The sequence below is a fragment of the Onychostruthus taczanowskii genome, unplaced genomic scaffold (assembly GCF_017590055.1).
Source record: "Onychostruthus taczanowskii isolate IOZ18803 unplaced genomic scaffold, ASM1759005v1 scaffold136, whole genome shotgun sequence".
Lineage (NCBI taxonomy): Eukaryota > Metazoa > Chordata > Aves > Passeriformes > Passeridae > Onychostruthus > Onychostruthus taczanowskii.
In genome coordinates, this window is record NW_024498529.1 from 906741 (window position 1) to 922176 (window position 15436).

Below are 15436 nucleotides of genomic sequence, written 5' to 3' on the forward strand. Positions count from 1 at the left end.
AGCCTCCCTCTGCACCTGTGGCCATCAAGATATGGCCTGAATCCTCTGTGGCAACCATGCTCTCTTCCAACTGGGTGTGTTGGGGGAGCCCTGGCAGCACTGGCACGGCCCAGGCTCTGGGCAGCCCAGCGATGGCACCAGAGGAACGGGCAGGGACTGATCCCAGGAAGTTCCACCTGGACATGAGGCAGAACTTCTGTCCTGTGCAGTGACCGAGCCCTGAACAGATTGTCCAGAGAGGTTGTGGACTCTCCTTACTGGGGATCCTGTGTCCTGTGCTCTGGGATAGCTGTGCTGGAACACGGAGATGGCACCAGCTGACCGACCCACTATGGCCCCTTCATCCTGACCCATCCTGTGATTCTGGGTACTCCTGCACAGCACTGCAGCATGCTCTGCTTCTCATTAAAAACAATAACTACAGGAGTCTTGGTTCCTGAAGTTTGCAAGCCATCAAATAGAGAGTGACACTTTTGGACCACTCCAAGCACACTCTCTCAGCTGTGGGGAAGGGTCGCCGTCCCCGCACGCCCCCCAGTTTGGGCTCCCTCAGCCGCTGCCCCTCGGGTTCCAGCCCCGGGGAGCCGCCCTCGGGGAATCACCGATTGGGGGTCTCGGCAGCCCCTCTCCGGGCCGGCGGGGGTGCCGGGGCCGCCTGTCCGGAGGCTCGGTCCCCTGCCCGGGGCGGGGCAGGGGCGGGCTGGGGGGAGGCGCGGGGGGCGGGCGGGGGCCGGGCCGTGCCGAGCCGCGCACCGGACTCCTGTCAGCTCTTTCGGCACCGGGGCCGCGCTCAGCCCACGGCTTCCCCAAGGATCGCTGTTTTTTGCTTTGATTATATTTTAATTTTTTTTTAATTTTTTTTTTTTTTTAACCGCGAAGGGGAGGAGCGCGGAACCCAGCTGGAAAATGAACCAGAATGTCTGAGAAAATGTCCAGCTTTCTGTACATCGGGGACATCGTGTCCCTGTACGCTGAGGGCTCCGTCAATGGATTCATCAGCACGCTGGGGTGAGTGGGGCCGGGCGGCAGAGCCGTGTGCGCAGCGGGAAGCCGGCCCGCGGGCAGCGCCGGCGGCAGCGGTACAGGAAGGGGCGGCAGCGCTGCTTGGCGGAGCGGGGAAAGTAGGAAGTGATGGGGAGCGGCAGGGGATGAGAGAAGTTCCCGAGCGGGGCCCGGGCGGCCGCGGTACCGGCGGCGGTGCCGGGATTCCCGCTCGGCTCCTGCCGGGGCTGCGCCCCCGCGGCGGCCCCGAGCGCAGCGCCAGAGCCCGCGCTCTGCCATGCCCAAACGCCTTCCTACGGTCTTTATGTATAGCTGACCTTTTAATTAATTAATTAATTGCCCGTCCGAGAATTTTTGACAAAGATGTGAAAGGCAAACCCTTTGCTTTCTTCTTATCGTCCGAATCAGCTTATTAAATGTGTATCCCTTTATTTCAGGTTTGTATCCAGCACAATCTGGTTGTCACTGATGAGATCTTTATAATCAGATGTTTAACTTCATGGGGATACTTTTCCTCTGAGCTCTTTCTCTTTGCGAGGTGAAAAGATGTATTTCACTTCACTGAACCGCTGCTTGTTTCAGGTTTTTATTAACAGTGGCCACTGCAAATCACCGTTTTGGAATCCAGGAGAGAAAGTCTCAGCGCAGAATGACAAATACACGGATACATTTCTTTACATTGATACATTTTTAAAACCGTCCTGTAGTTCGGTTGCGGTGACCTGACCGGAGGGCGCGGTGGTTCCCTCTGATGTTTGTAGGAGAGCTGCGGGAGCTTCCGTGACTTTGTGGCATGTCCTTTACCGCTGCAAAGAGCTCCTGTGCTGCATGGTTGTAAGTGATGCGATCGGCAAGGCAGGTCAAACTCTAGTAAATACCTGCTCAAACATTAGCGGTGCCCTCGGAGTAGCAGTGAAACTTGCTAGGGCAAGTTAATGTGTGCCTGGGTATCGCTCCCGTGTTTGTGTTTGGCTCCCCGTGTTCTGAGATCCCTGCAATGGGGGGACTGTTGATTTGAAATTGTGAACAATGAATGTCTAGGTTAACGTGGTGTGCTGCTGTTACTGGAAAAGAGCTGGTGTTCAAGGTCTTTTATACTTTTTGATACCTTATTATTGCGTCCAGTCCTTGCTGTTCATTCTTCTGATCTGTTCACAAGTGTTTTTCCACGGTGTGTTCCTCTTTTTGTTAATTTGGCGCCTTGTCTCTCCATGACTCCCCATGTTGTCTCACATCTTTTGTTTTGCTGGCTCTTACAACTTTAAATTCCGTCTGAAAATTTTTGCTTTCTGTAGATATAAATTGCTGGATATTGTTTCTTATTCTTGTTCTCCCCAGCACTTTCTTTTTGCTGGCACAGACTGTTGCTGGTTGATGGTGTTGTTGTGTCTCATCACTGGGTTCTGTTATCTGGAGGAAGCTGCGTGTGCCATGCTTTTGCTTTCATTGTGTTCCTCCTTTCTGAGAACACCTGCTCATGGCATGGATGTTCCTGCTGTGACTGGTGCTTGGACAGCTGTCACTTGAATATGTTTTGGCATCACCCTGACACAGTATTCAGACTGCTGATCCTCCCCTGATCCCTCAGAGTTAAGGCAGGACATTTACTCCCAGTTTTATAGAGGAGAAGCCAAGATCCAGGCTTGCCTAGGGCACATGGGAGCTCTTTACTAAAAGAAACAAGTGAGCTCGAGCCAACATGTTCTATCCAGGCTCTCTTTTAGCCAGGGAACCCAGCTCAAAAAAACTACTTGGGATGAGAGAGGAGTTCAAGAATGCTGATGTACCTCTGTTGGCTTTTCAGTACAGCCCTTTTTTGCCCTGCTCCCTGGCATAGTAAAGGCAGCTGCAGAACCAGGAGGTAGGAGTGGAGGAGCTCTGGGAAGCTTGAAGTCATCAGTGGAAAACTCCCATGGCTACTCAATGGGAATGCTGACCCCTCTGTTGCTGGTACGAGAGCTTGGACTGAAATTTAAAATTGTGATGCCAAGTGACTTTATCCATGCCAGCTATTGCAATTGCTGCCTTTCGAATGGCTGCAGCAACACAGGAGGGAGAAAAACCTCTTACGTTCAGGGAAAAAGCTTGGCCAGCTGCACTTTTGGTGTGCAACCATTGCTGAACTCCTGCACTGTCTGCATTCCTTCAGGTTCTCTGCAAATCTCTGTAAAGAGGAGGCCTCACCTTGCAAAGGTGCCTCTAGCTGGTGAGGACAAAGTGGGGTGGGATTGAGAATGATTACTTGCTTCATTTGACTGATGGGAATCCTTGTTTGACTACTCTGGCTTGGGTTGCTCAGGGTGCTGTTCTGAAAGGTTAGCTTGCCCAGCACCTCTCTTACACTACTGAGCCCACTGGGGAGTCTCATGATGTTTCAACAACTCAGGGCTGGATTTCCAGAACAGTGACTGTTCAGCAGAGAGAGAATCCTGTTTATTTTAAACAGTCAAAGGGTAATTGTTTCTTAAATGAAGCACGAGCAAGGCCATTCTATAAATAAGGTAAAAAAGTGCACAGCACCTCTCCCACCAGGGCGTCTGTCATGTCATTGGACATCACTCCTTGAAGGGTTGATCCAGCTCAACACATGAGTTTTGAGGGAGATTTCAAAGCATAGGCTGTTTCTTGAATTTTGTAGTATTTTTTCCTCACTTGCCAGTGCAGAAATTTTTGCATGCTCAGTGTCCAGATGATATGTTGGGCCAGGTTGATATCTGCTGTAGCCTGAGAGTGGAAATCTTGCTCTGGTGTAGTTCAGAAGGTATAAACTATCTCTTTTTATGAGACAGAGAATCTGTGGCCCTGTGTCCAGGTGAGCATGCTGAGAGGTGCTAGGTGAAGGCAGAAGTGCCTTTCCACACCTCCCCTCTACAAAGAGGGTTTGAGAATTGCTGGAACTACATTCTGTCAGTGGGCCCCAAAGGCTTGGAACACTTCTTGGAGCTGGAAGAAGCCTGTGTGCTTGCCCTTGCCCCTCCGTGTCTCTGAGTGGTTTCAGTGCTATAAACAGCAGTTGGATGTGAGCATGAAGGCTCTGCTTTCAGCTTTGATCCCCCTTAGTAACAGGAAACTGAACCTCTCTTGTGCATCTGGGGCTAGTGCTGTAGGGTGGGATGGGAGCAGGGAAGTTGGCCACTGCTGCTCCAATTCTTGCTCCTCAGTCTAAGTTTTAAAAGAGAGCAGTTTTGCTCAGCTTTGGAAGAAGAGGTGTAACCATCTGTCTCCAGGAGAATGTTCCAGGCTGTGGATCCCACAAGGAGAGAGGCACCTCTGGATCATGGTAAAGGAGAGGGTTTCAGGCCTCAGCATTCCCTGTTGGCTACTGCAGACCTTTGGATTCTTGAGCTACTGAGAGCCCAAGAAATTCTCTGCTCTTTTTTTCTGCTTGGCTTTGGGCTTCCTCTGGGTTTGGATGCTGCTTTGAGGTGCTGATGATGTGTAGTCTGGCTTTTCCAACATCAAGGCTCTCTGAGTTTCCTCGCTTGCCCTCCTTCCTTGTAAAAAATGAGAATGCTTTTGGTAGCTGATAGTTGAGGAAATGTTTGGGAAAAGCAATTTACATCCATTGTAGCATTCTGTCATTGCAAGATAGGTTTGATACTGGATTATTGAACTATGCTAATTCTGTAGGGCTTTCCCTTATTTCTAGCTTTTAGTGTGTTTTGGCTTCTGCCCAGTTGGAGGCCTTATGTCCCACGGGACATGTATGGCAGGGCCAGGCAATGAATCCAGTGATCTCACATTGTCCTAGGCTGGTGTTGAGACCACCTTTCCCAATATTTTGGCTGTGAGTGCTCTCAAATGATGCATGGTGGCAATTAAAACTGCATTAATCACCTATCAGTACAATGAGGGGAAGAAAATATTCTTCACTGGAGAGGTGGGGTAAAAAAAAAAAAAAAGTAAGTAATGACAATGGCTAGGATCAGCTGTAGGAAAGTTTGATGATGGGCCTGTTAATCACCATGGGGAGCTGCATTCCTGTCTCACCTCCATAAACGTGCAGTGAGAGATCTCCTGGAACATCATTAATGAAGCATGCAGCAGGACCCACCTGCTCTGTGATAGATGGCCCTGGATGATAAGTGATGCTGAAACTTACTTCTAAGAGGCAGCAAAAATTGTGTTGTAAAATATTTTGGACTCATTTCCTTGCATGTAATGTTGATTTTTCTTGAACAACTTCTCTTAATTTGTGGGAGTGCTTGCTGGATCTTTCTTATTCAAAACATCCCAGATTTATTCAGGTTTCTTCACTGGGTTTTTGTTAATTAGTTGTCTTATTAAACTTGGCCTTCACAGAGGGGTTGAGTCAATCATACTCTGTGAAGAGACAGGATTAAGTAGAAAGTGCTTAAGAAGCAGCATAAATCAAAATGTTGCAGGTATAGCAAAGGCTGAAATATGTCGTCTTGCTGGCTTCAGGAATGGTGCTAAGACAAAAGATGTAGTGACTGATGCGACTGATGATGCTTCCAGGAGTGTTTTCATCAGTGCACTCATTTTTTTCAACCTTTCTCTCCTGCTGTCTGCATGTGTAAGCTATGGTTAAGGACCAGAGTATCCGTCCTTTAATTAATAGCAAACTTTTCTTTCATGTGCCAGCTGGAGAAGGGTAATTAGTCAGGAAAGAATAAAAAGCCTGAAGAAAGAGGGAGTGGCATAACTAGAATTAATCATAATTTGATTCTAACATGTAGAGAATCAAATAATACCTAGAAGAGAGATGGGAGTATCGAATTTCAGCTTTTGTGTGGGAAAAAGTACTTGTATGTTTTGTTTCCGAGGTACTTTATCCTCTAGACTGATAGAACGAATGAAATGTGACAGTTTTGAATGTGTGATGCTGATTTTTTTTTTTAAATACCGTCTAGGATTGGCATTTTCAGGAATATGTTCTCTTGGTTGTCTTTCTAATGCAGCAGCCCTGGTCTGAATTCTGCAGCTGCTTTGAGTATATGATGATGTACACTTTTCAGCTGCACAGTGTATTTCTTTTCTGTGATAACTAATAAGCTATGCATTATTAACTACTTTCACTGATCTTACAATAAATGCCATGTAAGTGGAGATGTAGGCATATAAATACACCTCTGTATCTCACATATGTTGCTATTCAATCCATATATCAAAGCTCATATCCTCTATAATTATCCACTCTCATCAGCAATTAGGCACCGCTCCAGCTTTTATAACAACCTTATTTTGATGCTTGTTTTATATACTGTAACAGCAGTGCCATCTTTAAATAAACAATGAAACAAAGCTTTCCACAAAGCAGCCTCAGGGGAATGTAGCAGGCCCAGGGGAAGTTGGTTTGTTTCAGAAGTTTTACTTATTCACAGAGCGCAGCCTCAGTGTGAGGAAATATAACATTAGGCTTAATTACAGCAGTATGATTTATGAGGCTGCATGCTTAAATGTAATATCCTTGGTTCAAAGGTCTCATTTTCAAACAGAGTTGGAGAGAAAATGGGGGTTAGGGAAAGAACTGATTGATTGATATGGAAGTGAGTTTACCTGCTGTGTAAAGAGGGGACTTGGATTTTGAATTGAGATAGGTCATACAACTTCTGTATGTATGTTCAATTCTCAGCTGGGCTGTGGATGATGTGGGGAGTAGTCAAGAAGGAGAGGGGAGATTGTTTGACCTGAAGTCTTTTCTACCTTGCTTTTCCATAATGAGGGGATTAAACTAGATCACCTGTGCATGGTTCTTGGTGTCACTTGAAACCACAGTTACCCTGTATTTTAAAAGTACTGCAGAGGAAGAAGTCAGTCAATCTCTGCCTTCCCCAGCCTGGAAGATTGTTTCTCAAGGGGCACATGGACCTTGGCTCAGCTGGGTGTTTCACTGCACGGTGAGGTCTTTGGAACCCTCCCCTGCCAGTGCTGCTCAGCTGGAGCCTGAGCCTGTTTGTTGGGCAACAGCTCAAAGCCGTGTCCTCTGCACTTGAAAGTCTGGTTTCTGCTTGCTTGGAAAGGTCTGCTACTTCTTGTAACAGAAAAGGGATGTGGGTGAAGCTCCATCACTTTGATACACTTGGTATCAAAATGGAGAAAAGAAAACGAACAGTAGTTCAAGGTTTACTTTTTACCTTGTCTGTGTTGGGTTTTGTCACTTGATTAGAGATGCATATTTTAATTCTGTTAAGGATGTAATCCCCCTTATGACTGATTCCTTTAAACCTTCAAATCCTACAAATTTGTTATTTGTAAATCTGATTCCACCTAATTACTTGAACCGGCAGTTCCACCACTATGTAGATGTGTAGGCACTTCCTGACACAGGGTCCTGGTTTCAGCTGTTTATGGTGCTAAACCTTGATGTTTGGGACCCAGGGTAGATGCCTGGAGCTGAATGTTTTGCTGTAGAAAGTTTCAAGTAAAATGGCCTTTCTGAGAACAGGGTTAATCAAAAAACCCCAAACAACCACCTAACCAGACAAAAAAAAAAAAAGCATGTTATCACCATTTTTCAAAAAAACCCAAGAGTCTTGCAGATGTGTGTCAAGAGTCTTTCTGAGGGCAGGGCTTTCTCCAGCACCACTTCTCCAGCATGGAGGGCTTGTCTTTCTCTGCCCTGTGGAGTTTTGCCCAGGTTTAGCAGGTGTAAGTTGAGGAAGGATTTTAGCCTAAGACTTCATGGACTGTCGTGATACCTGCCTCTTGCTGGGAGGCAGCAGTTTTACCTGGTAGGAACAGCTTCTTTCTGCTGACACTGGGTACTAAGAGCTCTCACCGTGACCTGCAGCTGTGTGGGACGTGAATCCCACTTCCCAGGATTTCCAGATTCCTTTCCTGGGGGGTTGTGGATGGATGGAATGTAGGAGAATAGAGATAGTAATGAAGGTAATCTCACCCCTAAGGAGTTACAGCTGTGCTAATTATCAAGCATTAGGAAGAGGCCTGCCCTTAATAGGCCACAGCTAGATCCAATTAGGATGGGTATTGCAAAAGAGTAGGTTGGCTGGTCCAGAAGTTAGTTGGAGTTTGTTGGCTGTGCTGTGAGGAAGGAGTCAGTGCTGCAAGGAGCTGCCCATAAGAAATCCCCAAGAGGGTATGGGGCTTTTGCAATAAGGTGACAACAGGAGGTCACAGGAGAGCTTCAGCTGTGCAGCTGCTTTGTGTTCCCCATCTCTGGAGAAGCAAAAATAATTTCTGATTTTAGTGCCTCAGTTCACTTCAAATAAGAAACAAACTGAGAAATTACATTCTTGCATGGTAAGGTTTTGGAAACAGTTAAAAGAGAAAACCACAGGGTTAAAATGTACTTATTCGTGTATTATATTAAGTACTGCTTGAGGTTTTGAGGGGCTGTTTTGGCTGTGGTAGACAAAAGGTTGTGTCAGGAATGGTCTTGTTGCTTTTGTTGCTGGTTTTGTGACTCTGTACTTCAGTCTCTTGGCTACTTCTTATCCTCATTGCATATTTTGATTGCTGTTGAGCAGAAATACAGTGTTGTTCAGAGTATGTGATTTTAAAACAACTCTTATTCATTGCTTAGTAACAAAGGAAAGAGGACCCTGAAGAGTGGGCTATAGGCTGCAGAAAAGAATGTGAGGAAAACAACCTCCCCTGCCCTTCCAGTGCTCCCTTGCTGGATGATGAAAAGAAGAGAGGTGTGCTGATGAATTCAGGATGAGCAACGAGCACAGCAAGTGTTAGAAGGGAAGTGGGGCTGAAGAGGAGCAGGAGCTGCAGTTACCAAGAGATCTGCAGCCCCTGCTGAGAGAAAATAGCTCTAAAAGCTACTGACAAACTCTGTCCTTTTCAAAGGGGAGAAGTTAGCTTGCCTTTGCCACTGTTTACTTTGCTATTTCAAATGTTTGAGGCCTGTGCTAAGGCTGGTGAGGTTTCAAATACTTGAATATTTGTTTGTTTTTTGTTCTGAAGGTTTTTGACTTTGTCCAGGAAAATGAATGTTTTATATCACCTTCTCCAACAGAATGTCTGAGGTAAAATGCTAGCTCCTCAGAAAGAAATTGCAGTTTTAAGATTGCCTGTGATAGTTTTTGTAACAACAAAAATTAGATATAACAAATTGTAGTACTTGGTAATCTTGTTATATAATAAAGTTTGGAAAATTAATTTGACATGTCCCTTTAGGTCATTGCTGCTGCATGAATGAAGGTTTTGGGTTAAAATTTATAGTAAATTATTGGCAGGAGGAGGCTGGAAGGGCATATCCAAATGTGGTGGTTATCACTGTGGGTTCCTTCCAACTCAGCTTGCTCTGTGGTTCTGTGATTTGACAACAAGTTGAGCTTCCTCCAGCTACTATGATATTAAAACAGAAGCCAACTTCTTGTTCTTTGATCTCTGACAGATAAAAATCAATTTCATTTAGGAGGAATATCAAGAAACCAACCCTGAAACGAGGCTCTTTATATGCAACTCAAAATACAGAAACTTCTTGTGATTCAGTGCTTGGGCTTCTTATCTTGATTTTCTCTTAGAGGCTTGTTTGAATTTCAAACAGCTTTTTTTATTCCCTGCACTTGACACACACAAGTTAATCAGTGCTGCAGGGGCAGTTGAAAGTGCACAGAATTACGGAAACAACTGCTTAAACTCTTAGTAAGCCCCAGATTTTTTTAATACTTGCTTCCTGCAGTTAAAAGACAGAAATCCAATTCTTAAGAGTAGATTTTGGGTAGTTCTGTCACTGTGATGTGGAAAATTTAACTTGGTAGCTTTAGAGGGCAGCAAAGTTGGATGTAAGCAGTATAATTTTGTCCTGAATCTTTCAATACCTGACTTGATTTGTAAAATCCCAACTCCTACAGCTCTCTTACTTTTTGGATAGCCTCAGCTTCTCCCTCATGTGCTTTGCTAAAATATTCTCAGTTGCCTTTTCAGTCTGGCTAATTTTTTTTACTGTTCAGAAACTATAAATAGAGGAAGCAAAACCAATGTATTAGGAAAGACTGGATATTGCTTTTGAAAACAGAGAGCAGATCTTTGTTCAGTTGTGAATGCTGAAAAATGCTCAAATGCATCACTAAGCAAGTTTGATTCTTCTAATCAAAGAATAAAAGTTTAAAGCCTTCCTAGAAGGTTGGGATTTAAAAAAAAAAACCTTTTTAAAACAAAAAAAAACCAAACCAACAAACTGACTAACTGTGTGGAGTGAAAAAGGTTAACTGCCTGTTAATAATGTTTTCTCTGATGTTTTGGACAATTTTTTTAGGTTAGCAGTTTTTGCTAAGGTGGTCTCAGTTTCAGCAGAATGCACTGTCCTTGCTTCGCTGCCTGGCACCAGTGATGGTGCCAATCCATAAACTCCTGTTCCAAATCTGACAGGGCTCAGTGAGCTTGGTTCTTTACAGAGAACAGAAAAGTCAGGGTTTAGTGGAGAGTTTTTTGCAATTTCAGTGGAGTAAAATGAGATTTTCCATCAGGCTTGCTGATATAAAAATCAGGCAGGGCAACAGCTACGCTGCTTCTCAGGTTGACGACAGGACTTAGTAAGTCAAACTTTACTGTCAAACAGGCTTCCTAAGTCCTCGAATGATGTATAATTATTTTAGATTTTACTGTTGCTGTGAGAACTGTAAAGCTGATTACTTCACTAAATACAGGAAGTCCAAATTTCAAATGAGATTTTCAGGTACCTCTGAAGATATCCTTATGTACCACTGTAGCATGTTATTTCTAAAGAATAAACTTGCATTTAAATCATAAAAGTACAAAATAACATACAGAAAAATTAATGATTTTTTTTTTATTTTGGCAGTGAGGAGGTAACAATTTATGAGTGACAGGCTGGCCAAGCTGATGAAAGGGATGGAGCACCTCGCTTATGAGGAAAGGTTTAGAGAACTGGGATTGTTCAGCCTGAAGGGAGCCTACAGAAAAGATGGAGAGAGATTCTTAACAAGGGTGTGAAGTGACAGGACAAGGGGGAATGGCTTCACACTGACAGAGGGGAGGTTTAGATTGGATATTAGGAAGAAATTCTTCCTTTGAGGGTGGTGAGACCCTGGCACAGGCTTCCCAGAGAAGCTGTGGTTGCCCCATCCCTGTCAGTGTCCAAGGCCAGGTTGGATGGGGCTCTGAGCAAGCTGGGATAGTGGCAGGTGTCCCTGCCCATGGCAGAGGGATGGAATGAGATGATTTTTAAGGACCCTTCCAGTCCAAGCCATTCTATGTTATTATATATTATTTTCCTCAGAAAAAGTAACTCATAAAATTGTTGCAAAGCTTCATGACATTATTTCCTTTATAAGTGATTTAAGATGTAGGTCCTACACCTGCAAATTTGTGGACTTCAACTGAAAAGATGCAATGAGACAATTTTTAAAAAGAACCTGTTGAATAGGATACAAATTCAGATTTTTTACTTGCCTGGCTTGATCTTCATGAGTATTAAAAGGTAAATTAGGATTTGATCAAGAGATCCTTCAGAGGCAGTCACCTGGCTGTGCAGAGAGGGCAGTGCTGTGACCCCTGGGTAGCTGCAGGGTCTGGCTTAGAGGTTTGCTCAGTTTGTGTTAGCAGTGGCTTCTCTTGCAGAAACAAAACAAGGTCAGGATCCGGCAGGCAATTAAGTCTTGTCTGTATTAACTTTTGCAGTTGAACAGGTTTTTCTGTCACTGAAGGCAAGAACCAATGAATGTCCCACATCCCCTTCCCCTGTAATATCTGGGATACATTAAAACCATGGCATGTAAAGTTTGGTTGTAACAGCTCATTCGAGGCCATGCTGTGCACGGGGCTGGTCAAGTCAAACTCTGGATTTCATCTGATCCATTTCCTTTCTGTGCCAGAATGGAACTGTTGTCCTTGAGCATAGCTGGAAGTGGGGCAGCGCTGGTTTGAGTTTTCAAGCATGGATCTAAAGTATTTTTGAAGGGAAACAGTGGATTAAGGGGTGGGACATGAGCAGAGGAGCCACTTGCGCAAGGTTGTTGACAAATTGTGGGATACAACCAAAGACTCCAAGTTCTGCCCCAGTGTTCTTTTATAAGCATTGATCTAGCAAGCTGTTCAATGAATAAATTCTTTTATACTGGTTTATCTCACAGTAACTGGGCTTATGCCAGTAGTGACAAAGTTAGTTCATTAAGGCTCCCACATGTCAAAAGGTGTGTTGTTTTATTTTAAGTATGTGTCTAAAGATGCAGAATTTATCACTTTGAGAAAACTGTGTGCTGAAGAGAGTCTTACACTTGCTGGCATTATTGTTATGCTCACCCATTGAGGGGAGCCTCGTTGGCTGATAAGTATAATTAATGTTCTTCATTTGTAATGGAGGTGAGGGAGAAAATCCTTTATGCAACCTGATGAGTGGGGCAATAGAAGTCACCACCCAAAGCACTTACTCGTGGTAAAGCTGCATAAAAACTGGGCTGTGTTACCCAAGAAACTTCTTAGAAAGAAATTCAGCATCATCAGGGCAAGGCGTACAGGCCTGCATAAGTACAGAGAACACAAGAGAAAAACATCAGTTATAGACAAGAAAATCTGCTGACCAAGAGTGTTGGTAACTCCCCATGTGTGGAGACACGAGGCTTGACTCCATTTTCTCAGAAGGCTGATTTATTATCTTATGATATATATTAAAATACTACATAAAAACTATACTAAAAGAACAGAGAGAAAAGATAATCAAAAGGCTACAAAGAACAAGAATAGAATAGAATGCATAACAAAATCTTGTGACTGCTTGGCACAGGTGGCTGTGATTGGTCATCAATTGAAAACAATCCACATGTACCAATGGAAGATACATCTGTTGCACTCCACAGCAGCAGATAGTTATTGTTTACATTTCTTTCCTGAGGCCCTCAACTCTCAAGAGGGGAAAAATCCTAGCAAAGGATTTTTCATAAAGTATCATAGCTACATAAGAGCAATAAAATGAGTGTGCCACTGAGCAGTCTACTCTCTGAAAACTGCTATCAGAGAAACTCCTGCTGTTTGATATGTCCTGGGTTCAGGAAAACAAGAATTCACAAGTTCTCGGACTCACTGGGCTCAACGATCTTAGAGGTGTTTTCCAACCTAAATGATTCTCTGACTATGTAAAACTATTTCCAAATGACTGATGAAAAAATTACCTGATATCATCTCAAACTTTTCTTTATGGCAGAAACAGCCCTTAAGTCTACAGAATTGACATAGTTGCTTCTGACTAACAATAATCTGGTATCATGGGATGGATCCAACTTCCAAAGTGTAAATTTGTGACTGGTATTCATGTCGATCCATGGTGCAAGAAGCAATCACAGAAAAGAGAGGAGACCAGAGAGAATTGATATTATTTCTAATACGAGAACTGGAAGCCTTGGGGGTAGAATTAAACCAATAATAAAAATGCCATCTGGAAAAAGAGCTGGGTGCATCAGTAGGAGTCAAAGCAAAGAGGTTTCCTAGTGACACTTGGAGCGATGATTTGCAGATGAAAGTAAAATATTTTATGGGCAGCAATTAAGAATTGTTCAGGCAAGTTAGGGAAATGAGTGGCAAATAAAGCAGGGTGGGGGTCACTGAGTTAGTAAAAAATATATTTGCTGTGGTTCTGATCTATTTTTCCACAAAATATATGTGAGGGGAGCTTTGGATTGCTTTGTGTTTGAGCCTCAGCAGAGATTTTACTTTAGGAATAACCTCACAGATCAGTTACTCAGCTGTGGAAGAACAGGTATGAGAAGGCAAGGGGCAGCTTAGAAGGTGACAAAGTAGGACAGAAATTTTTGACCTCTTTGGGGAGAACTCTTCTTGGTACTTAAAATTTCAGGTGTTTTAATTTTAATTTATCTGAGGAAGAAGTACATGGTCAGTACTATGCTGAGGCTTCTTGAGAGCAGCTGGCATGTTTTGCTGAAGGAGTTAATAGGGCTGTGCTTTTACAGGTGCTCGCAGATCTGGGAGCAACAGGGTCACCTTGATGCCTCACCCAAATTAACTCTTTGGAGATATTGCCTTAGGCAGGAGATCAAGGAACTACTGCTGAAAAAGGCATTGCTTTTTCTTCTCATAATTTGCAAAACCTTCTGTATAAGGTGCAAAACCTGCAGAATCACACACCTGGTGAATGTATTGCTCCTGGAACAGATTGCAGATTAGCCAAAAGCTTTCACAGATCATTTGGGCTCTTGCCATCATCTGAAAGTGTAGCATCCCCTCAAAGTGGCGAGATCAATGTTTTCTGATCTCATCAGGAAAACTTGGAATTTAGAAATGAGGTAGTACACAGGTGGTTATATTCATTCAGAAATTGTATTGTGGCTTTGAGACTGCAGAAACGGGGGGTGCTAGAAGAGTCATGGCTGATTTGCAAAATGTATGATTTGGTAGCATGTAAGCAGGAAGTGGGAAATGGTGCAGAAAATGTGACGTTGGCAAGACAGATAAAAGGGAGAGAGCCCAGCTCAACAGTGTCTTGTGGGGGCATCACTGGAGTGTGTGGCTGAGGAGCTGAGGGTTTTTCTGCTAGTCATGACTGGTAGTTATGACTGTCCACTAAGACAGTTGTGATTTATTTCACAAAATCCCAGTGCTTATGAAGTCAGGCACCAAAGGGCTCTGCAAGTTGGAGAAATTTGGCTGAATGACTTTTGTAGATATAGAAATAAGAGTAAATTATCTATGGATCAAAGGAGAATTTGGAATTCCAAGTATTTTGCTAAGCTTTTGAGATGGCAGGCTTTCAGAAAAGACTCACTATCTCAATGTGCCCACAGGCTGATGGGTGTGGGTAGAAAGAATCATTACGGACTTCTACCTTCAACTCTCCCATTATAGGTTCAAGGAAATGAGGGCACTGTGTCGCACTGCTTTTGAGGAATTTAAAACAGGAGTAGATATGAATACGAATTATACTCCAGAAGTTATTTTATTTCAATATAAAGCAAATTCCTACATCATTAAGAACTTTTGGGGTGATGTGGACTGTGTAGAAGATCAAACACAAGGTTGGAAAAGCTTGTTTTAGCCTGTTCAGTAACTTGAACATCTCTTGGGTGGAATTTTACAGGAGAGCTGATGAAGTCCAGGGATTGACTGGATGTGAGTGGGACATAATGAATCAAGGAGAATTCAGTCCCAATTGCCCTTTGTGCCTCCTTTTCCTAAGTAGTTGAAATATATGTTAAAATTGTCAACCCTTGTACTGACAAGTACAAAGACGAAGAAGACTAAGTTCGTGTCCAGATCAAGAATAAAGATTTCCAACAAGCTGAGGTGAAAGCATTTTTTTCAGTGGCTGCTTTTCATCTATTATCTCAGTTTAGCAGAGGTCATAGAAGAACTAAAGGAATTTTATCCCTTTAGCCTGAAAGGACTGCAAATATCTTGTCAGCTATTCTTTTTAAACACTTCAGTCCTCTGAGGATAATGAAGATAATGCATTCACAGGCTTGTCTGAGTGATGAAATGTCACGTATCTTCAAATGCTGTCAGAGTGATACCCACTACCATGGTGTAG

The 15436-nt window shown here is 43.6% G+C and overlaps 1 protein-coding gene across 1 annotated transcript in view; it reads left to right on the forward strand.

Moving 5' to 3' along the window:
- The first annotated feature begins 880 nt into the window (after positions 1 to 880).
- ITPR2 (inositol 1,4,5-trisphosphate receptor type 2) overlaps positions 881 to 15436 on the forward strand; it is a 244644-nt gene continuing 230088 nt past the window's right edge. The window contains exon 1 of the mRNA XM_041397170.1: positions 881 to 1008. Within this exon, the coding sequence (XP_041253104.1) occupies positions 917 to 1008 (92 nt within the window). The 5' untranslated portion in view covers positions 881 to 916. The remainder of the gene's footprint in view (positions 1009 to 15436) is intronic.